Source organism: Python bivittatus, unplaced genomic scaffold (genome assembly GCF_059951505.1).
Source record: "Python bivittatus isolate LINGU-HERP-01145 unplaced genomic scaffold, Pbiv_v1 ctg000200_np1212, whole genome shotgun sequence".
Classification (NCBI taxonomy): Eukaryota; Metazoa; Chordata; class Lepidosauria; order Squamata; family Pythonidae; genus Python; species Python bivittatus.
In genome coordinates, this window is record NW_028277040.1 from 4,204,015 (window position 1) to 4,228,413 (window position 24,399).

General features: G+C 38.1%; 1 protein-coding gene across 1 annotated transcript; it reads left to right on the forward strand.

The window, feature by feature from the left end:
• On the forward strand, positions 1–24,386 carry IDH1 (isocitrate dehydrogenase (NADP(+)) 1). Its single transcript, XM_007421274.4, has 9 exons — positions 1–206; positions 6,818–6,945; positions 10,059–10,350; positions 10,754–10,859; positions 17,712–17,889; positions 18,797–18,948; positions 22,290–22,430; positions 22,833–22,995; positions 23,620–24,386. The coding sequence occupies exons 2-9, from the start codon at positions 6,824–6,826 to the stop codon at positions 23,711–23,713; spliced, it is 1,248 nt and encodes a 415-aa protein (XP_007421336.1). The 5' UTR covers positions 1–206; positions 6,818–6,823; the 3' UTR covers positions 23,714–24,386.
• The last annotated feature ends 13 nt before the right edge of the window (positions 24,387–24,399 follow it).

Sequence of the window (24,399 nt, forward strand, 5' to 3'; positions counted from 1 at the left end):
TCTACGTCCTGGGCAAGAACGACAACGGTGGCAGCGGCAGCAGCAGCAGCAGCAGCACCACCAGCAACCCAGGCGTAGAGTTCGACTGCGACGAGCTCGGCGAGAGCGAGACGAGCAGCAGCGACAGCAGCAGCACTGCTGGGATCTTCGCGTTCTGCCTTTCGAGGTCTCCCAAGTCGTTCAGCGAGCCCTACCTGCCCAGAGAGGTGAGTGAGTCTTCTCGGCTTCTTCCCTTTCTTCGGTCCCCGCTGCGTGGATTATTCGGCTCCAAATGGCTAGCAGGCACAACGGGTCGTGTGGTACCTCCAAGGCTGGTAGGGTTATTGTGCCGCGGAAGCCACGAATAACTTAACTAAAATACTATTCTAAGGTGGCACAACGGTTTTTGCGGCTTTTACCACAATTAACTAGTCTGACTGAGGCTTTGGACAGTTTTTTTTTTTTTTAATACATAGAAGGGCTCCTTCATATACTGTACAAATCCTTATTTGTGTTAGAATTTCTCTCTTTCCAGTTGCTTTTCACTGTGGCTCTTTGTCCCCACTTTCAACATTGTAGAAGTCAAAATGGCTGTGAAAGCTATTCACGTTTTGTTTTATAATGGTTTAGTTGATTTTAAATTTGATTGCAGACTATTTCCTTTATAACATGATGTAACAACTGTCTTGTTCTTGGAACAAGAGACCTAAGTGGATAGACATTCTTTTTTAGTCTAATCCAGGTTTATGTGTGGGATTGTATTTTATAATTATAGTAATATTTGCACAATTAAATGACTTTTGTAAATATATTAGGTTTAACATGGTAAAACCAATCTTAGTTTTCTTTAATTGGTTATGCATTTAGCAGTCTGTGTGTAAGATAATGGATTTGTACCATAATCACATTATTCTGCCTTTAGGTTAGTTTGCTAGTGGCTAACAATTCCATCACAAGTATGGCCCAGAGAAGTGGAAAGGTTCAAAATAATTGGTGCCATAATTTGGCTTGATGCATAATAGTGGCTAGGTGCTATCCAGCTAAACCAGCATTTTGATTTGAAGGGTATTTATTTATTAGATTTGTATCCTTCCTTTATTTTGTATAACTCAGGGTGGCATACTTAATGTTTCTTCTTCCTATTCTCACCACAAAAACTTGAGCTTTTATCTTTGTACTCAATATATTTATATTATATATGTATGTATGTATATATATATATAATAATTTCAGAAGTTTTTGCAATTCTTTTGCTTTGTCTTTTCCTATATCTAAGGAGTATCTATCATAAAGTAACCTATGTATGTGATGTGTTAACAAAGAAACAGTATTTGCTTACTCAATGCTTAGGCAATTTTTGCACTTCTCAAGTTAAAAGAAAACCTGACTTGATATCAATGCAATGTATCAGAGTTTTTACAATTATCATTAGGCATAGAAGGGCAGTTATTATTATAAAATTGTGGCTAATTTGGTTTTTCTAAGACTTTTCATTTTGCATTTTTTTCATAATCGTAATGTGGTTCTAAATTAAAGCAACTACATAACACTGCAAGATAGCAAAAGAGGTACAAAGTCATATTATTCCAATGACAACTATCCTTCTGGATTACAGTTTCATAGCTCTTAGAGTGCCATCATGATTTTTAATCCATACATTGTAGATATGTATGTTTTCTTTTCTGTTGCAACCAATGGATCAACATTTGGTTGATCTGAAAAAGCAGACCCTGCACCTGCTAGGAAGAAAAAAAAATGCGGATTTGTGTGTATTAACCACACACAACTCATTTGACAATCCATTTGAAATAGTCCTTCTGGACTGGAAGAATGGACTAGGAAAGTGAAGTAAGGAAAAAATGTAGAGAGTTCTATGGAGAACTCTAAAGTAGCTTGTCAGAGAGTCCATTGATTTGTACTAAATATATTTAAACAAATATATGGTCCTGGAATGAATGGTAGAAAATCCTGGGACACAAAAGGATCATTGAAAGAAAACAGCCAGTTACTAGAGATTATAAAGCCTTGCTCATCTGTTCTGATTTTGCTATGAGGTAACATAAGAATTGACATCCAATTTCTGCAGCAAGCTAATCCTGAAAAATATTGTGTAGAATATCTCAGAGGAAACTCCTAATTACTTGGCTAGATTTTATTTTCTTAGTCTTTTCTACAAGGAGTCCTGCTTAGTTACAGATTTCAGAATACTGGTTATTTCAACATTCTGGACCACATCCAACATTATGCAAGCAGTCTTCTAATTGCAACATCTTTCCCTTTTCTCTTCAAATCCCTTTCCCAGACATACACTAGGTCTTAAAGGTGGACACAAGGAAGGAGAATCTATTCTGCAGATGGATATTGCAGTAAGCCATTATATGGTTTAGTTAGGTTTGATTGAGCAGCTTTGCCCAGATAGTTAGCTGAACATGGCTTGTTCAACCAGCCATGGTCAAACACATGATGGCTTAGTAAAATACTCAAACCAGGGCACTGTATTTAATGTTCCTGTAATATGAAATTTTGCTATATTCTTCAAAACTTTTATGGACTGGAGGCCATTTCATTCATCTGATTGGAAATGGGAAGTAATCTTGAAAAGATTATACCAGAATGAATACATTGCTTTACAATGAAGTTTTGTCACAGTTTATGACATCTACAACCTCTGTGTGACAAACTCTATCTGATTTAATTTTGACAGTGTTACTTAACAGTTTATTGATTCTATGTTGGTAAAATATCTCTTTCTATAAGGAAAATAATGCTTTATTTTTACATCTTTTTAAATAACTGTTGGAGCAATACAGTAAGAATTTCTGCCAGTTTGATGATTGTGGAATTGGCTACTCTTATAGATTCCGATTAGATTTTAGCTTGGTCCAAACTTCCTTAACTTCAGAGAGATTGTAGCATTATGTGTATGTACAGTACACATAATACAGTACTATAAAAATACAGTACAATACTGTAAAACTAATATCTCCATCTTATGCGTGATGTCATATTCCTACTGGTGTTTTCTCTGGAGCCTGAAGGAGCTCCTTTTAAATTGAGAGAGATCTGCTAGCAGGTCTTTCAGTATGCGTGAATTATCCCAAAATATGCAATTTGATTTATTGATGTATTGTTTTGTTATAAAGGAGTAAAATGCCTGTCATTATGACTGTTGACAGGTAGGAGGTATAGAGGGCCTATATATTGGTTGGAGTTCTGGAAGAACAAATATTAAGCAAATAATTTTTGCAATTTGAGCAATGGGGCCTAAACCATGTGCTGCTTTCATTGACTCTTATGTACATATTAGATGTCTTCTGAAGGCAAAATTGCTAAGTCATGGCTCTTTCATAACCAACACTAGTAAGCAAATACCTGTGGGGATTATCAATGGCCATGGAACACTTTAAAGCTATGCTTTTGTTGACTGAGGTCAAGGGGCAGGTAGCAGCATTTTATTTCCTTGAATGTGTTCCTTTGAAGGAAGGGTCTCATTTTCAGAAAGTGAATATGTAGAAAGGGTCTTTTTAGCAGCCAAAGTAGTAGACTTTACTAAGGAAAAGGGGGGAAAAATGTCCTGGCTATACAAGCAGGTGGCTGGAGTGGAAAAGTTTAGGCTTCCCCAAACATGCAGAATACAGTAGGGGCAATCAGGACTGGGCCCTGCATTTTTATTTTATTTATCACATTTGTATGGCCATCCATCTCACACAATGTGACTCTGGGCAACATACAAAACAATCATGATTTAAAACATTCAAAAGTACAAAAAATTAATGTTAAGGCTAAGAGCATCAGATTATAAACAATGCAGTCATCTAATCAAATTACCATTCCCTTGCGATCCCCAGGCCTGTTGACACAACCAAGTTTTAAGGTATTTCCAGAAGGTTGAGAGAGATGGGGCCAATTTCACCTTGGGGGGGGGGGAACGATGTTCCAGAGGGTGGGTGTCATGGCAGAAAAGGCTCATCTCATGGGTCCCATCAGATGGAACTCCTTCACAGATGGGACTCGCAACATACCTTTTCTGCTGGACCTGATGCAACAGGCAGATATAATCGGGGAGAGGCGGCCCCTCAGGTAACCCAACCCCATGCCATGAAGAGCTTTAAAGGTCAAAACTAGCACCTTGAATTGGACCCAGAAGCAAACTGATAACCACGCAACAGAGGTATAATGTGTGCTGCTCTAGGGACACACACAAGTGCCCGCACTGTCACATTCTGCACCAGCTGAAGCTTCCAAATACTCTCCAAGAGCAGCCCCATGTAGGGCACTTTACAGTAGTCCATCTGGGAAGTAACCAGAGCATGAGTGACCGTTAGCACAGCATACTTTCAGTGCAATCAAAAAAGCTTAATTGTATACTTATTTTTCATATACAGTATAAGTCAGCTACTAGGTGGCATGTAAATAAAAGAACAGTTATTTAGTCCAGAGTTGCTGGGTGTCAGGAGGCGTATAAATTGAAATTATTATTGTTGGTCACAGCCAAATATTTAGACTGGATTTGGCATTTTTATCCATTTATCGGGTCCTTCCCAAGGACCTGGGATAGGCAGATGTTTGATGGTGTTAAAGGTATTGTCACAAGATATAAGCTGTTCCAAGTAAAGCTGCCTTTTGCAATTGACTGATGGTGATTGTCAGTGCTGATGGTGTTCAAGTGGTGCTCCAGATGTTTTGGGATTGCACCTAAGGCATCTGTTACAATTGATACTATCTCTGCTTTCTTTTGTCACAGTCATTCTATTTGCAGGTCTTTGTATCTTGTGACTTTCTCCAGTTCTTTCTCTTCTCTTCTGCTGTCTCCAGGTATTGCAATGTCCACTATCCAGACTTTTTGTCTTTCTTATCAACAATTGTGAAGTCTGGAGTGTTGTGTGGCAGGTGCTTGTCTGTCTGAATTCTAAAGTCCCAGAGCACTTTAGCTCCTTCATTTTCTATTACTTTGTCTGTTTTGTGGTCCCACCAGTTCTTGCTTGCAGGCAAATGGTATTCCTTGCAGATATTCTGGTACACCATTGTTGCTACTTTGTCATGCCGTTGTTTGTAGTCAGTCTGTGCGATCTTCTTGCAGCAGCTGACTAGGTGGTCTGCTATTTCTTCGGCTTCTTTGCAGAGATGGCATTTGCTGTCTGTTGCTATTGTTATTATATATGTATGTATGTATAAATTATGTTATCATCATTCTGTTGTCTCAAAGATAACACATTCTATATTAGAGTCCATATAACAATATGGCTTTATTTCTACAATGCTTAACTTGGTCAGCCACTGTTGCAATTGGATCTCTAGTTCTGACAGCGTATAAGCACATTAAGTAGCTCAAAAATCACCAGTCTGGAAATCTAGAGTCCCCATTTGTACCAAATCCTAGCTAAGCTTCATGACATCACCTTGGCCAGGTGGGCAGTTACCACAACACATCTGATTGGGTGTAGTTATTATAACCCTATCCATAATTGAGTCTGTTTGGGGTTGCAAGTTGTACTGGCAGGGCTGAGCCTTTAGGGTGAAAGGCTGGAGGCCTCTCCAAAGCCCTCTGGGTTTACACACCTTAGCTATACTTTCTGCTTTGGTAATCCTCATCAACCCCTGTAAGAGGGGTAGGGCTCTCACAGCCTGTATTTCTTTTTGGCAATTTAAAATGAGAAAGAAAATGAAATAATATAGCATCACCTTGGGCTTGTGTTGAGATATGTGACATGGGAATTCAGCCCCTCTGCCTTTTCTTTCTGTGTGGGGATGTAGACTAATCACACAAGAGATATATAAAATCCTATGTTATTAAAAAGAACAAAAGGAAGAAGGAATGTATAAAACTTCCAATGTAGCCTTAAGTAGTCACATGTAAACCATTGAATGGCAAAGAAGATAAAATAGAATTGTTCAAAACATGAAGCATGTTGAAACAGCATTTGAAAGCCTCCATCAGAAAAATACATGGGGCAAAATAAGGCTCTGGGCAGTTAACAACCATCCTTTACAAACATAGAAACAACTCTGATATAAAGTGGTGTGAATCTGCGTAAAACATACAAGAACTGTTCATATAGAGAAAATATTCACTAGGGACAATAAATTTAAATACAGTCAAATTACATGTAACTTTGTGAAACATTTGTAGCTTTAAAAAAAAAAAAAAGCCTTTCAAAGACAGATTTTTTTCCTGAAAACGTTTTGCTGGATTCCCCTGTAGACAAATATTTTTCTCTCTAACACAATGGAGGCAGTTTGAGTAACCTGATTTTACGTGTAACCCAGGATATGCAACTATCCCAGATAGTTGTGCAGATTAGTTAGATAGTTGTGCAGATTAGATTCCATGTCTGAAATATGTGAGTTGTCTCAGACACATCCAGCTGAGATGCAGGGCCTGCCCATTCACTATCTAACCTCCAGGTTTAGTTGACTGGATTAGTTCTGGTGACCCCATAACACGTCATCCTCACTCCTATTGACCCTGTTAGGGATGTTGTACCAACAGGATCTGCTTGTAGCTGGAAGTCTCATATTAATCACAGACTGCATAGCTTACTGAAGCAGATTCCTTGTGACTGCATTCCATATAGCTCCAATAATGTTTGAAGAATAACATCATTTTTGAAGAATAACATCATTTTCCTTTTCTATATCTGCATTTATAACTTTCATTCAAGAAACTCTAAAAATTCAGGGTTGATATTGTGGGAGAGGGGATAGAACAAAGCATATAAAAGAAGTGCAAAGCATGTACATTTGTACCGAGTTAACTTGCTTTAAGAGCAAATTCTGGGCTTATTTTAAAAGTTGAGCTGGAGATGAATTAGTACTTCCTGTCTTTTCTTTCCATTAGTTTACAATGTCTAAAAAAATCAATGGAGGCTCTGTTGTTGAGATGCAAGGGGATGAAATGACCCGCGTGATATGGGAGCTGATTAAGGAAAAGCTGATCTTCCCCTTCGTGGACCTGGATCTTCACAGGTATATCTTCTATACTATGAGGAGAATACAACTTACGCGTGTTTTTGTTGAGTGTTAGTTCTGGTATTTGAAAAAGTCTGAAAGTATATCATATTACTATTTATACTTCATGTAGGTTTTCAAAGCCGCATCTTTGCTCTTCAAATTGTGACGTTCCTTAACCAAACCTTCACTTTAAATTTGAAGGTCTAGGCACGTGAACTGGCCTGAAGATAGGAATATGTGTCCACGCTGCCAGCATTCATTCAGATGCTCTTGCAAAGCCCAGATATTTCATGCTGTCTTGTGGCTTTAAGTTAATCATATTAACTGAATGGTCACCATTTAGTTCCCATGTTTTTTAAAAGTGCCATAACTAGCAGAGAAATGTAATAGATTCCATCTCTGTACTATGGAAAATAGCTACTTAATAACAAAAGTTCTTTTCCCCAGCCCACAAGTTAAGCCTGTGGATATCCTCCCTTTGATCTGCTTAGCTTTTGGTCCACTACTGTTTTCTTCACCCCTTTGGTTCACATTTTAATTTTGAGTAGCTCCTCTGAATGTTATTGCTGATTAATTAGAAGGCTTTCTTTGCCTGGATCTTTCTACTTGCACCTAACTAACATAGACGCATACTAGCAACAACATTTTTTTCTGCCATGTTCCCATTACCTTGCCTTCATTCTATTCCCAGTCCTTGATTGAGACAGGTTTAAGTTGCCTTTAGGCAACTTATCCATGTTAAAGTAGCATTTTCCCTCTTATTCCCATAAAGTCCAAGGGCAGCCTGAAGGTGTATAAACTCTGTTAAGCTTTGTAACCCATTAACTTAGATGGAAATCAGGAAACTGCAGTGACTTGAAAAAGAAGCATGAAAAGCAGGTTAGGGAGCGGCAATGGAGACAACAGATTTCATGCTAATATAATTTTCTGCTAATTCAAAGATAGCCAAGTAATACAACTCGGGAGTTGTAAACCTGCACCCTTCCCTTTGGACTCCATTTAACTCAGATCCTCCATAAACTTGCAGAAGCTACAGTGGCGGAAGTAACATCACATTGCATAATCTGTTCTACTAGTTGTCAAGGCCACTGAAGGAGTCCCCTTGACAAAAGAACGGCAAGATCTTTTAATTGCGTCAGCCATAAATGAAACCCAGGACATTTTGAACTTTTCCCTACTTCTCTCATACAGTACTTTGTTCCCAGAAGCCAAAAAGAAGGTAGGCAACTACCTGTCTAACACGTTATGCAGCTGTGCAAGTGCTGAAGCTGCCAAAATATTACCAGCGTCTGATTCCTATCACATAATGGAGCTCAGATACATTATTTCTTTTTTGTCCTCCTTTTAGAAGAGCGAATATTCTAGCCAGTCTGACCTAAACAATTTAGAGCTGTACATTGGTCTATACAGAATTTGATCCATGCGTTAGTGGTGTTTTCCAGGATTACTTTCCTGAAATTGCCCATTTGTATAAAATAAGTGCTGATTACTTTGTACATGGCACTAATAAACTTCAGTATTCAAGTGTTTGTTCATTTTAATTAGTTATATGGCCACCCATTTCACAACAGTGACTCTGGGCAGTGTACAAGGATTAAAACACAAACCACAGCATACAACCCACGACACCCAAGGATAAAACTAATGATCTCAGTCACAAAAAACACATCCACAGCATCAGGGCTCACCTGACCTCCTGACTCAGATACCTGGAAGAATAGCCAGGCCTTCAGCACCATGCAAAAGGCTAACAGGATCAAGGACATCTGGATCTCTGGGGAGATGCTGTTCCACAGGCACTGCCGTAGAGAAGGCATGACTCTGGGGTCCAACAAGATTACATTGTTTGATGGAAGGGACCGGGAGCATGTTCTCTCTGCTAGCAGAAACAATGGGACAGAATTGGTCCCACAAATAGCTTAGTCCTATGCTTTGTAGTTATCACCTAAACAGCACCTTGAATCACACCCAGAAGCCTACGGGGAGCCAGCGATGGGTCGCAGAGCAGCAGTGTTAATTGAGTGCAACAAGAGATGCCAAAAATTGTCCATCCTGCTGCATTCTGGACGAGCTGCAGCTTCCAAATACTCTACGTGGACAGCTCCATGTGTTGAAGCATGTGGTATCTTTTTTGTTAATTATTCAGTTTTCAGGCAACCTGACTCTTTAACAATTCTAGATTGCTTACAAATAATAAAAAAGAAAACAATACTTGGACATTGTCTGAACTGTAGATGAAGAAACAGCAGAAAAATAAGTTAACATCCAAAGACAAGAGCCTCTGCTTTAAATATTATCTGTAATATTTCTAAAAAGAGTTTTCAGTGTTTAAAAGTATAACCAGCAAAGGCCTCTGTTGGACTTTACCCAGGAGGCAGTCTAGGTACTAAGTGATTGAATAAATTATCCTTGTTAATAACCTATGAGAAAGACTTTTTTTCTTTTTTGACTGAGAATCCAAACTACCCTTTTTATCACTCCGCTCCTCTGTTATTGACAAGCAGTGCAATAATCCCCTCTGTCTCTAAACCCAGACCTGCCTCAAGTTGTAGTAAGAGTATTAAAGTGAATGACTCCACTGAGTAATTGTGCATCATTCTCTCACATCAGTCTGAAGTTTGGCAATAAAAGCAGTTATAACGCTGCAGATTTATTGTACATTATTGCTCTACTTTCAGCCCAACCTACAGTACAGACCCAACCTTTAAAGGGCTGTTGGATACCACTGAAAGAATTTTGTCTTTCAGTAATTATTATGAGTTGCCCATGAAGTCACCAGAAGTCAATGTTGACTTGATTCACATGGCAGATCTGTCATAAGCTATTCTTTCCAGGAAAAGCTCTTCCAGCTCTTTCTTTCTCTCAGCTGCCTGGGGCAGCCTTTGCTCTGGAACTGATTTAGCAAAGCTATTTTAACATGTTTGGAAAAGGAAAACATTCTCTTTTGCTGCTAGCATTTAGAGTTTGCCCTGCCTTCCCTGCACTTAAATCTTGAATTTCTCCATGGATTTCTGTGGCCAGCTCTTGCTTCCTCCCCTGGGATATTTTAAAAAATAGTTTCTTAATATTAATCGGGAGATCAATGAAGTGGTTTGGGATCATGATTAAATGGTCATGTTTCTTTGCAGCTATGATTTGGGCATGGAAAATCGTGATGCAACAGATGACGTGGTTACAGTGGAAGCTGCCAAAGCCATAAAGAAGTACAATGTTGGAATCAAATGTGCCACAATCACCCCTGATGAGAAGCGGGTAGAAGAATTCAAGCTGAAACAGATGTGGAAATCGCCTAATGGAACCATTCGAAACATTTTGGGGGGCACTGTCTTCAGGGAAGCCATTATCTGCAAAAACATCCCCCGACTAGTGTCTGGATGGATGAAACCCATCATTATTGGCCGTCATGCTTATGGTGACCAAGTGAGTATCTTGAACAATATTTTATGCTTACTCTTTAACTTACATGACTTCTTACCAGCCATTGAAAATCTTAATTAGCGAATACATGTCGTGGGGGGCAAAATGCAATGCAGTTAACAGTGCTGTATTGTTTTTTTATGAAGCATGCATATAATAGCCTTTAGGTTAGAACAGAGAAGAAGTGAGTTGCAGGTTTAGTTAATGATTAAAATAGCCCTCTTTCAAAATACCACTGAAGTTGCTGATCTCACTGTAGGAAGCTCTTCAAGGAATTATCTTCCTTCTCACAGCTGCAGGGCAAAGCATCAGAAACTGTTCCCAAATGGATATGGTACATTATTCTGGCAGGTTGTATGTAGAAGAATGTTTGATCAAAGCTGCCATTCTGTTTTCTATTTTGTAGTACAGAGCTACAGATTTTGTGATTCCTGGCCCTGGAAAGGTAGAGATGACCTACACACCAGCGGATGGAGGCAAACCTGTAACTTATTTGGTCCATAATTTTGAAAGTAGGTATTCTGAGTTAATACTTAAAGTGTTGATCATGAAAATAGCTCTGTGTGGAAAATTTGCAAAGACTATAAGAAAGGATATGTGAGAGGAAAAATATTAGTAGCCTTCTATATGTTTTAATGTTAGTTTTGATTGCATTCAATAAAGCCAAGTTAGCTGAAATGTGACCTGTAGGGCGATAACAGGAAATAAGTAAAAATGCAAGACTAAGGAAACTTGTTGATGGGAACAGACATGACAGGGACGAATAGAACAGGAAAGTATGGTAAAATTAGCACCAAGGAAGTTATGGTTCAGTTGCTAAACCTAGGAGTCATGTCTGTGGTTTGTGAGGATAAAAAGGATTGCATCTGAGGGGGTCGGGGCCACACGGCTAAGCTGTCTTACCGCTTGCTCGTGATGGTGGGCATTGTAATGTGAATCTAAGTGGGTGGTCTGCATTGCGGTGTGAATCTAAGTGAATGGTCAGCATTGCAATGTGAATCTAAGTGAGTACCTTCTATGCTATTGGTTGAATTTTACTTGCTTGTTGAACTAACATTTAATAAAGCTTTTAGAACTTTGAAGTAACTTGTTTTATGGTGTGTCTGCCTCCCGTGTTTTAAGTAGTTTTTCCCCTGACAGATAGTAAACAAATCAGGTATCTTCCTGTAAGCTTTTGTATGGATTAGATAATTGGAACTTAAGGATCAAATTATTAAATAATGGAAGAAAGCATATCATAAACAAGAGGGCAACAACTGGAGAAGAATCAATCACATCTAAGCTTCCATGAAAGCCAATTTCCAAGCAGCTAATCAGGAGGTGAAAATGTAGAGGGATTAATAACAACATGGCTATGGGACTGACTGCCAATCTTCTGGGTGAGATGAGAAAGCTCATTGTTGCCCTCCCATAAAATTAGCGCTTGGTGATCAGCATATGATGTCTGCAAGAAGTAATTTTCCTGGGTTTGATTGGTAGGTAGATAGACAGATTCTTCTTTCTTTCTACCTATCACGATTGCTTCTATTGTCCTTTTTGCCATCCCCACCCCTTTTTTTCTGTTAGTGGCAAAGACACAGTTGGAAATCAGGGTGATGCAAGTTTGCTTTAATGTTGTGCAGTTATGAAACTGACTTCAGTGATTGTGAAACGTATTGGAACTTAGATGTAAATCTGTCTTAATTTATAGAAGCCACCCAGAGTCTTCTGGAGTGGCTGGCCATACCAAATCTAATAAATTAAAATTAAATGTAGTTTGAAGTAATTCTATAGTGCACATACATAAAGAAAAAAAGCAAAGCAAATATTGAAGTCTTCTAATGTATGCTTTCTAAAGGAAATCTTCACAAGCTTTCCAGATGCTTTTACAACAGTCTTCTAGGATATGGGATTACAGCTCCCATCATTTTGAACAAGCCTGTCCTCTGGCTGAAAATAGTGAAAGTTGTATTGAAATACATTAAAAGTAAATAGGTTGGGAAAGGCTGCTTTAGACAAATCTGGAAAATGGTTATGGCAAATATGCACAAATAGTTCCTTAGAGTCTTTATAATCAGGTTCCTTTGATATTCTGAAATAAAGAATCTCTGAAGTGACAGAGGCATATTTCTATAGAAAGAGACTATAAAATGGAAACTATAGCAGAGGGTGAGGCATTGTAGGAAGAATTACAGAGGTAACTTGAGATCCCTGATTCTTGGGCCATTTAAAAAAATGTTGGTCTGACTTACTAAGTACTATATGGAAAGTTTCATCATATCTTATACATGAATTACAAAAGGCTCACTTAGTAAAAGCTATGCCACTTGGGAAGATAGCAACCTGGGTAACAAAGTACTCTTGTGATGGCCCAGAAACTTCTGTGTCTCCCATTTCTGAATCCCTGATTCACAGTTTTGTCCTCACTCTGTGACTGACATTGAACTTGGGCCAGCCCTGGGCATAGATAAGCTATTGTCTCTTAACCAAATACTGACTTACTTGGTTAAGTGTTGTTCTTAGGAGAACACTTTCAAAATTCAGGGTGACTTATATTACAAGGGTGAGTAATAGTAGTACTATTACAGGTAGTAATAGTAACTTGTGGATTCTTGTTTGAAGACAATTGGAAGGTGCTCACTCATCCACAAAATTGTAATTGGATTCCTTGTTTTTATTTGTGATGGCCAAGAATATTTCAGGTTGTGAAAGATACTAAAGATTCTCTGCATGGAATAACACAATTGCTTTGTTGCAGTCCTGCCTTTATATAAATAAGAGACTTCATTCATATAAGATGTGAGCCAAATTCCTTTCATGTTTACATATTTTTTCTTCTTCTTAATCTGCAGGGTATGGTTGTATTAACTGATAGAGACACAGTGTTTCATATCTGCAACTTAATAAACTATGCATTAAGCAATGAAGAACAATTGATAGCTATGGTACAGCCAGTAAAAGTGCTCTAGTATGTATACTGTTTTACATTGGAGCCATGAATAAACAGTTGCATGCTGTGTGCCAGCTTGGAGAGTGTGATAAGTAGAGGCTGGTCCCTGGCTGAAAACTCCAGAGGCATACTGGAGCTTTGTACTTCATTCTCAGCTAATGCAGTTACATGTTTCTTAACTCAGCGGTTATAGGCCATCCATAATTTTAACAGCTTCCAAAAAGTAATTCCTAATTATTTCTAACAGTATCCCTGTAAAATGGACCAACATTATTCCCATCTTGAGAGACCAGCTTCTGCTATCTCTACATCATATTGCTATAGTAATGGTCATTTCTGGGTTTTACATTTAGATTTTGTTATTTTTATGAATGTTTGGGAGGATTATTTTTCTTTGTAGATGTTACTATGTTTATTTTTATAGTAATTGTATTAAATATAATTATAACAAAAACTAATACAAACTGGAAAAAAAGAATAAAAAGGAAGAGTAGAAGATGCAGAAAAGAAAAAAGGGGGAAAATAGAAAAGAAAGAAAAAATAAGAATATATTAAAGAAAAAGAAAAAATACATATATAAGGAAGTGACTTCCCACCTTCATTACAAGTATAAACAATTTTAGTAACTTATCACCTTCTCTTAAAATACAACAAATGATTTCTTCCCATATCCTATCTCTTATCTCTAAACAAATCCATAAGGCATCGTCATTTCAGTTCTAATGTCAGTGAAAGTCCATTAAGGGTCACCAGAAATAACATATCTATTTTAACCTTGATCAAATAAACCAACTTTATATTCCTTCCTTTTACTTCTAACAATCTTAATCTTTAGTCCCTTCAAATAACGTTGTAGAACTTGATTTGTTTTTCTTGAACTTGATTTCTTTTCATTTTTTCTTTGTCCCTTCTCATAAAATTCTTCAAAACTTTAACAAGCCTGTTTTGTAAATCCAATATAGGAAAATTATCCAGGTCACTCTTTTGGTTTGTTGTTTGTATATCCCTTTTAATTAAGACATCAGACACTTTCTTTTGTATGTCCAGTGTAACATCTTTTTCCATGTCATTCTTGTAGAAATCCAGTTTCAACTCAGTCTCGATCTGTTCAGGTAGAACTTGCTCCTCTTCCATAATATCTCTTAGATATAGTCTCTCTATAGAGGCAGACATTTTTAAAATTAACTACTGGTTCATTGTTCAAAAATATCCTTCAGTATGTCCAATGTTACAATTACAGAATGAAGCAAAATATTTTAAGTCGAGTTTAAGTGTTCTTCTCCTTCAATTGTAATTTTTAGTTCCTTCTAGCGACCAATTTTTAAAATCTTATGTTATTTTTTGAAAAAAAATCAAAAGCATTTTCCCACAGGAAGGATTCTTTATAATTAATTCTGAAACCTTATTTCAAATTTATCTGGACCCTTAGTCTGTTTGTAACTCTCTAAAATCAAAATTTTAATCATCCTTTTGCTGTTTATTAAAAAAATATATTTTTTTAAGTTCTTAAGCTTTAAAATATGTATAAGCATTTGATATTTTTCATACTAGTTGGGGAAAAGGCATTAAAATGTTCTAAGAACTGCAGCCCGGGGGTTCTTAAGCAAGAGAGAGAAAATTGCCCCAGTTTGAAAAAAAATGGGGCATATTTTACAAAGCTTAGAGTGAAATACCAAATTATTTTTCCCAAAGACAGTAAGAAGGCCTCAAGAAATTGTGCCTAATTATAGGGAATGCTTGACCCTGATGCTTGGGGATGAGCAGTCCAGTCCTCTCCCAAGTTGGCTGACTCACAGTTGCACTCAGCGACTCCTTCTCAAGAGGGAATTGCTGTCCAGCCGTTCCTCATTTTTCTACACCAGTATTACAGTAGCTGGAAGAATCATGCTTCTTACCCTCAAATCCCAGAAGGGAGATTGCATCCAACTTTTTATCCTGATAAAAGTCATCCCTTTCTACCCAGATGGGGGGAGGGGAAACCCTGCGTTAGTGGGTGCCTTTATATACTAAGTGTTACAGGTGTTGTTCTTGAGATGGACTCTGCCTTATATTTCCATTTCTCTCTGCAGGTGAAACAAGAAAGCTACCCTGTAGCATATTAATTTCTCATGTGTTTCTCGCTAGCCGTCTTTCTCTGCCCCGACTTTCTTTTTTTTTTTTAATTATCGGAAAAGGAATTTATGGCATTCTACATTTGGACCATTTGATTGTTTTGCTTATTTTGGAATTGGTGTATATCATGCAGCCTTGCAGACATAGCCTGTGTGTGTGTGTGTGTGTGTGTGTAAGTAAAATCAGCATTTAAATAAAAACAGGTCTATGTACGTAATCTGTTAATGAAGCAGCAGCATTTGGTAGATAGCAATTAACTGTGAATAATAAATATAGAACAAATTCTTCACATGAGAAAAAAAAGTTCTTAAACTTGTAGTTAAAACTTCTTTCGTTAAGGATTGAAAGAAACTCAGTGCTGTAAAACTTGTCAATCCAAAGGTTCCTAATAGCTGAAAAGCATTTAATTAATTTAAAAAGCAAACAATTTCCAAAAGGAAAAGAAAATACAGGTAGTCCTCATTTAGTGACCACAATTGGGACCAGTAACTCAGTTGTTAAGTGAAGCGGTCACTGAGTGAAATCACAACTGTGCTTATGACTTTTACTTCAGCTTTCCTTTGCTTTACAGACCTGCGAAGATTGTAAATGCAAGGATTGGTCATAAAGTTACTTTTCTATCACTGCGAACAGTCGCTAAATGAGGCAGTCGCTAAACGAGGACTACTTGTATGTGAACCCATGTCCTTTCAAAGGCTCTGACCACAGTTTGAGCAAGATGGCTATTCCCTCATCTCCCAGAGCTCTAAACCCATCGGAGACCACTGTCTTGCGGTCTCCTCATGAGGAGCAGCTGTCTGGAGCACTTGTGGGCGATTTTGCAGCAGTTGCAATTTCCAAATATATAGAATGTGTTAATTTTCTAGTAAAGGGCTATTTCACCTATTACAATAAAAATGTAATCACATTTCCACCATGTGGATAATTTGTCTCTTTTCAGTCATCTCTGAGAAGTGTGTCAGCCTGCACTAGCATCTATGAATAAGTTATTTCTGTTCTTTCATGGTGACGCCATTGTAGGTTTATCAGGCCAGATAGGAATTGGTTTATGAGTGGATCAGCCTCCTTTACTGACATTTCTGGCTTAGTGTGTGATTTGTTCTGCATAATTTTGGAAACAGAAGTTTTTGCTCAGTATGGGCCTGCCTCTGTTCACTAATGAGCAGAATTAAAACTAATATTATGGCTAGAAACGTGTTCCTTTTGTCAATTCAACAGGGTTCAAATAACCAACACAAATGTGGCTTCATATGCACTTCAGCATCATTTGCTACTGTGTAATTCTGCTCGTACATGCAGATTAACAGGAAATGAAGGTCCTGGTACTTCTTGGCTGCAAACTTTGGCACTTAAAAAGACTGTACATGACAAGCAAGTAGAATCTACAGGTAGTCCTTGCTTAACAACCATTCAGTTAGTGATTGAAGTGACAATGGTGCTAAAAAAAGTGACTTACGACTGATGCCCAAAGTTATGACCATTCCAGCTCCTTCATGGTTATGTGATTGTGATCCAGGTGCTTGGCAACCAGCTTGCACTTACAACAGTTGCAGCATCCCAGGATCACGTGATCGCCATTTGTGACCTTCCCAGCCGGCTTCCAGCAAGCAAAATCAATGGGGAACTGCATGATTTGCTTAATGTTCGTTTAAGAACCACTGCAAAAGTCATAAAGTCAGGTCCAATTTGCTTAACAACCGCCCCACTTAACAACCAATTTCTCAGTCCCTATTGTGGTCATTAAGCGAGAACTACCTGTAATTTCTACACTTTTCGTTTTATTCTTTCTGATTTGGGTATCTGTGATGGAATGGACTTATGAAGGCCAGGCTCAGGGAGATAAGCGTGTTCTTAGCCCCCAAGAGGAGCATGGGCAGCTCAAGAAGATGAAGCTGGCACCTCCCTAAGGAATTCACGGTATTGTGGCTGGCTGGCTTGGGAAGTAGGGTTCAGTCTGGAGAGATTTCTGTCTTGAGGTTGGAGGTAATAAACACAACAGAACTGTATTTGCATTGTCTCTTGGAGTTCTTTGGGCTGAACCTGACAGTATCATGGATTTGGACATCAGTGGGCAGCTTTGCATTACATGTGGTAAAGGGTATGTTTGCCTCTCTTTGGAGCCTTACAGCCACATGATAAAGAAAGTTTCATCTATGACAGCTGATGCACAGTAGCCTAGTGATGTGAATGGGTTATCATCTAACCCTTGAAAATACTGTGCATATGGAAGAAAATGGTCTGTGAACTCTTGTGCTGTTAGGAAGCGAAGGTTTGATTACATTCTCTCTCTCTCCACTTTGTGCTTCTCTTTTCTGTGATGCAGGCTGCGGAGGTGTGGCTCTGGGGATGTATAATCTTGACCAATCCATCAAGGACTTTGCCCACAGCTCTTTCCAGATGGCATTGTCTAAAGAGTGGCCTCTCTACATGAGCACCAAAAACACCATTTTGAAAAAATACGATGGGCGTTTTAAGGACATCTTTCAGGAAATCTATGACAAGTAATAATATTTTGTTATGTGATATATTTTCACTTGCAGGTGTACCTCTTCCATTTTTTTGAAGAACCTTACCACTTTTTGTAAGCTACAACAATTGATTATTAATTCCTGACTCTGAAACATTATTCTCAAAAGCTTTAACTTTTAAAATGAATTCTTTAAAATGTAGGGTTAGGGTTAGGAAATAATGTGTGTATGTTTGTATTTCTTTTTTTAGAATTTTTATCCCGCCTTTATTATTTTTATAAATAACTCAAGGCAGCAAACATACCTAATACTCCTTCCTCTTCCTATTTTCCCCACAACAACCCTGTGAGGTGGGCTGGGCTGAGAGAGAAGGACCGGCCCAAAGTCACCCAGCTGGCTTCATGCCTCGAGCAGGACTACAACTCACTGTCTCCTGGATTCTAGCCTGGTATCTTCACCACTAGACCAAACTCTCTCTCTTGCTAATGTTTTCAGGTTAATTTTGTGTTAATGTTTATGTGCTGTTTTTAAAATTAAACAGTGTTGAATTAGGTAGGATGGGCAGCAAAGCTGATAGCTGAATCTGTATTTATTTGCTGCTGTGCATAAGTAGTTCAGAGTTTGTAGTTGAAATTAATGTTGCTGTCCCAATCTGTCATTGCGCAAAACAACCCTCACTGAACTGGAAAATAAGTTGCTTGCTCAGATGAAATGCCCACCCCAACCCTCCCAAATGACAGTTACTAGGTAGCACATGCAGTCTCAGAAACAATCTTTAATGGAGAGGCACCAAAGGGTTTTAAATACAGGAAGAAAATGTTGCAGTGAAAGCATTTTAAGTTCCTCTCGTACTTTCTTTTTATGGAAAGACTTTCTAAAACACTGGATGTGCCAGACCCGTGACAGTCACAGATAACTTTCAGTTTTCTTTTCTCTCCAGGGAGTATAAGTCAAAGTTTGAGGCCAAGAACATCTGGTATGAGCATCGGCTGATTGATGACATGGTAGCTCAAGCTCTAAAGTCCGAGGGAGGATTTATCTGGGCATGCAAGAACTATGATGGTGATGTGCAGTCTGACTCAGTTGCCCAGGGTAGGTTTAATCCCTGTAATGTGCTGGTTTGTAGAAATATGGTTTGGTAGAATAACTAGCCAACTATATCTCTAGCTTCGCCCAGCATAACTTGAATCATCTTGCTAAGTCTTGTAAATCAGCCCAGTGGGCTGTTTCCAGCAAAAGCCAACCAAATGCCTCTGGAAAGGCTAAAGCAAGGTAGGAAGGGAACAGCTGCTTTTCTCCCTTCCTCCTGTCTGCCAATTCATTAAAGCCCTACATGTTGGTTATTGAGGGACTCCAATGGTTTCTGCCTGCCCTGGAGGATCTGGTAGAGTTGGCTTTCTCCTGATCCCATCAATTAAGCAATACCATTTAGCAGGACCCAGGAGGTGGGCCTTCTCTGTTATAGTATTTGCCCTCTGGAATAGTATCCCCTGGAGAGTCACATGGCCTCCATCTTGCCCACCTTTAATAGAGTGTTATTTTTTTAAAGGTATTTATTCATTCAATTTAAGCATTGCCCAATTCCAGACTGACAGTGGGCCATTCAAAATAGAAGACAATATAAAAGTAACATTCAACATACAAGAGTCAACAAATGGCAAATCCAGTCAATATGTAAAACAAGTATCATACACCTAGCAGGGGCCCCAACCACCCTAGCCCAAAACCTGAGAGAAAATCCAGGCCTTTATGACCCTCTAAAATGCCATCAAGTTGGAATCCACCTGGATTTTAGGGGGACCCTCATTCCAGAGGGCTGGCTCTTTCCGTAGGTCTTGGGTTAGGGTGATTGGGGGAGGGGGTTGCCTGTTTTTTATCTCTACGAGTGGGGAAGAGTTGGGTGTTGTTCTGTAGATAACACCATGTTTGGGTTTTATTTTGATTTTTTTTATTAGTTTAAATATTAAGCCAACCAGAGTTTTTGAAACTAGATGGCCTAGAAATTTGAAATATGAAGAACAAACAAATAATTCTAAACATGTCAGTTTCAATTTTTTGTAAATCTTGCTAGTGAATCTGAAACATAGTGGGCTACACTTGAAGATTTTGATAGATTCCAGGGATTATTTGGCATAACATTTGTTCCCAACATTTCCTTGAAGCCTGCAATTTTAAATACACGTAAAGTACATGGTAAAATACTCTTAAATAGTAAGTTTAATAATAAATTCTTATTAAAGAATTTGAGGGTATGTAACTGTGGTGGGTTCTGTTCATTTAGAGGTACATTATTCTCTGAGAATTAATGTGTTTTAGACTCTGGTTTACATTCCAAAAAATATTTAAAACATTTTAATTGAACTTAATTTCATACACCTAATATAATTTATTTCCAGGCATTTTAGTATTTTCCCTTTATCCCTTTCAAATAGGCTTTAGGGGCCTATCAGAGACTTAGAGAGGGCCTATAGCTTGGTAACTATGATTGCAACTCTATTTTTCATTTTCAAACTACACGAAATGTAAAGTACCTCAAGCCAAAGTCCACTCCTGATGTAGTTTTCTTGAAGATAACCCAAATGGCTACTGCCTTCTTCTAGGATCCTTTTTTCAGCTTCCTTATCTAGCCTATAACCCTAGGGCTTGTATCCAAGTAATAGCCAGGCTCTGTGCTACTTAGCTTTCTCAAGATCAGCCAGGTTTGTCTGGGTAGTGCCACCTTCTGGGGCTTTAAATGACACAGAAAGTTACATAGGTTATACACGTAATAGAACAAGTTCCATTCCCAACGCCTGTCCTTAAGTCGAATTTGTACATAAGCCAGAACAGTATTATTTTATAATGCTGTATAAGTAGTATTGTGTAATAAACTTGAACCATTGTATATTTAACTCAAATCATTGTGTACTTAACTCGAATTTTGCTACAGTAGGGTCTGTTCTTAACTATGGGTCTGTAACCTGGGGATTCTTAACCTGGGACTACCCATATGCACTAGCAAACTGTTGGCTGATATAGATTATTATTATCATCTCAACTAGGCAATGATGGTTAACTGCAATATACTCCAGAACTTCAGATATAATTACAATAGTAATTATCTTACTCAGATGACTTAAAATTTGTAGACGAAAGACACAAGCTAATATTGTATAGATAGTTCTCACTTAACAACCATTCAAAGTTAAGATGGTACTAAAAAAAGTGACATACAACTAGTGCCCGAAGTTACGACCATCACAGAGCCCCCCCAGTCATATGATCACAATCCGGGTGCTTGGCAACCAGCTTGCACTTAGGACAGTTGCAGTGTCCTGGGGTCACATGATCACCATTTGCGACCTTCCCAGCCGTCTTCCAGCAAGCAAAATCAATGGGGAACTGCATGATTCACTTAACGACCATGTGATTCACTTAACGACCATGTGATTCACTTAAAAACTGCCACAAAAAAGGTCATAAAATTGGGTCCAGTTACATGATGATTCACTTAATGATCGCATTGCTTATCAAATTAAATTCCGGTCCTAATTGTGGTTGTTAAGCAAGGATTACCTCTACTTGGTAGATGCCCCATGGTAACAATATAATTCCAAATAAGGAGCTAATCTTGCTTGAAAGAGAAGGAATGACAACACATAGCTCACGTTAGGCGGGAATTGTTATAAAATTACTGGGCAACCACATGATATTTCATTGAAATTATTCAATGTGATATTCAGGAAGTTTCCAGAAGTTTTGAGAGAAGTAGCTTTGTATATAATTTATTAGGCACCTTTAGCTCATAATTATAATTTTATAATTGTTCTTTTTTGAGAATAACATAAATGCTGAAAATTCAGCATTTGGTCCACATCACTTCTTCACCAATAATGGTGGTATTCTTTTGGGTTTGTTAATTTCTGAAGGCTGGTTTATATGCTACATCTTCCAAGTGAAGTAAGAGTACTTGCTTTTGGGGGTAACATATTATGTAGTGATAATTTTTTTCAGGTTCTACTGCAACAGCATTTTTCTGTCTATAAAATTTATGTATACATGCAAATCTAAAAGCAGACATCAAGGTTCTGTTTGGATCAAACCAGATACAGTGTAATGTACAGCTTTTTTATCCTTGAATTGGAAAGATGTACATCTAAATCAGCCCATACTAGGCTAAATGAGAAATAAAAAAGGAAAATAATAATTTAAACAATCCTTAAGAATGAGTAAGTTGGAAAGAAGTTCACTTTCCATTTGATAGGAAGATAAGTTATTAGTAATGCCAAATAATCATTTTTTCTCCAAATTATTAGACTACCTAGCATTTTAGATAAAAGTCAGGTTAGTTGGGTTTCCTGTCTGCTTCTGAAGGCTGTTGGGGTCAAGGGTTGCCAGCCAAGGAGTGGTATCTTTTCAAATACCCTAATTGCCTGGTTCATTCTCCTATCTAGGTTATGGCTCTTTGGGGATGATGACAAGTGTCCTGATATGCCCAGATGGCAAAACAGTTGAAGCTGAAGCCGCTCATGGCACAGTGACTCGTCATTATCGTCTACATCAGAAAGGCCAAGAGACCTCCACTAATCCCATAGGTAGGTAGCTTCCACCATTCCCAGTCTAACCTAGATCATGTCTTAAATAAATGTTACAACATAGCTCAGAGAAACCCTTGGAATCATCATCTTATTTTGTTTTTATTAAAATTCAGTTATGCCATACCTGTTAGCAGAAGACATGTTCAAGGGGAGAGACTCCTACTGTGAGAGCTAGGAGAATCTGTGTAACCACTGTGGCTTTGTAACCACAGGCTACTTTCTAAAATCTGCTCAAGAACAAGGTGTCGTTGTTTCAGTGAATGCTATGAATAGTCAAAACCCAAATATGGATTGTTAGGTTCCCTTTTAGACAGAGAATAGAAAGAAATAATGTAGGCAATACAGATGATGTTTGAACACTGTCGCCGTTGATTGATTTCTCTCTTCCCAACTTCCTAGCATCCATCTTTGCCTGGACCAGAGGTCTAGCTCATAGAGCAAAATTAGATGACAACAAAGAGCTCCAAAAGTTTGCTTCTGCCTTGGAGGATGTCTGTGTAGAGACAATAGAAGCTGGCTTCATGACAAAAGACCTGGCTGCTTGCATTAAAGGGCTGCCTAAGTAAGTGTTATCAGTTTCAGAGAAATGTCTGATTGAGAGAAATTGCTCTACATTAAAAGATTTAAAAATTTACTTAGTTATTTAATGCATGTATAGGCCACCCATCTCATATACATGACTCTGGTGGTTAAAATGTCCTATTTGCTTCTGGAAATTTATTCTTTAATATAAGCAAATAAGAAAAGACAGCTCATTTTAAAAACTAAAACCAGAACTACATTGTAAAATCTAATGATTGCGATGCTTTTCAGCCTGTCTTTTCCAGATCAGTTGCAGCCAATCTCTTCTTTAATTTAAGAAAGATTTAAGTCTGTATCACATGCTAATGTCATCCCCACCACCACCCTATTTGCAAAGATAACATCTTTTATATGCTTTAGCTAAAGTACAAAGCCAAGAAACTCTTAAAACTGTTTAATTACAAGTTTTTAAGAGTTTCACCCCACAAAAAAAATCAGACAAAATAAATTGTCTCTAACACAATTTTTTGAAAATGTAACCAAAAGCCACCTGCACCCATGGTTCTTAAATCCTACCGGCTATAAAAAAAAATACTACCTTGTTAGAGCATTTCTAAACCTTATACTCTTAATTTACACCATTGTTTTGCTTTTTTTATCATAGTGTGAAGCGCTCTGATTATTTGAGCACATTTGAATTTATGGATAAACTTGCTGAAAACTTGAAGACAAAATTATCTTCTCAGCCAAGACTGTAAGAGCTGGACTGAAGTATTCGCTGTGGAAAGACAATTGCCAGATGAATGAATGACATACATATACGTAGCACTTCAGAAGAAATTAACCTAAGCATTGTAATGATCAAACTGTCTCCTCCCCTAGGTTTCTGTAATGTTAAGAGGGGGAAAGGCACAGGTAAGGGCAGAATTAATGTCTGTCCCTGTGGAAAATGGCTTTCTTCTGGTCAGCCAGAACCCCAGGGGAATTACTGTTTGTTGAAGGGGAAGAGGCTCTAAACTAAGTCACTTTTAAGAATTTTATTCTGTAGCTGCCCAAAGCCTCTCACTTGAATATAAGTAATACAGAATATCCTTCTGACAAACGATTTTAATGAAATTGAAAAGGAGAATCCAGCCTGATAGGGACAATGTTATAAGAGGGTTTTATTTACTGGGGGGCAGGGGGGAGAAAGGGAAAAATGTTTTACAGGAAGCTTTTAACTATGACAGTCTTGTACATAGTACAGGCAGAAATAATTCTTGAGTTTCCTTATATCTGGTAGATGTCTAAAGATTAGGAAAAATTGCTTTCTGCCTGCATGTATAAGTTAAGATGGATCATTTCAAACTAACTTGTCACTCAGTTTTTATCAGCTGTAACACTGTTTTTTAAGCAGGCAAAATACCTAACAGAAATAAACACTAATTCCCATCCTTTTGTACTG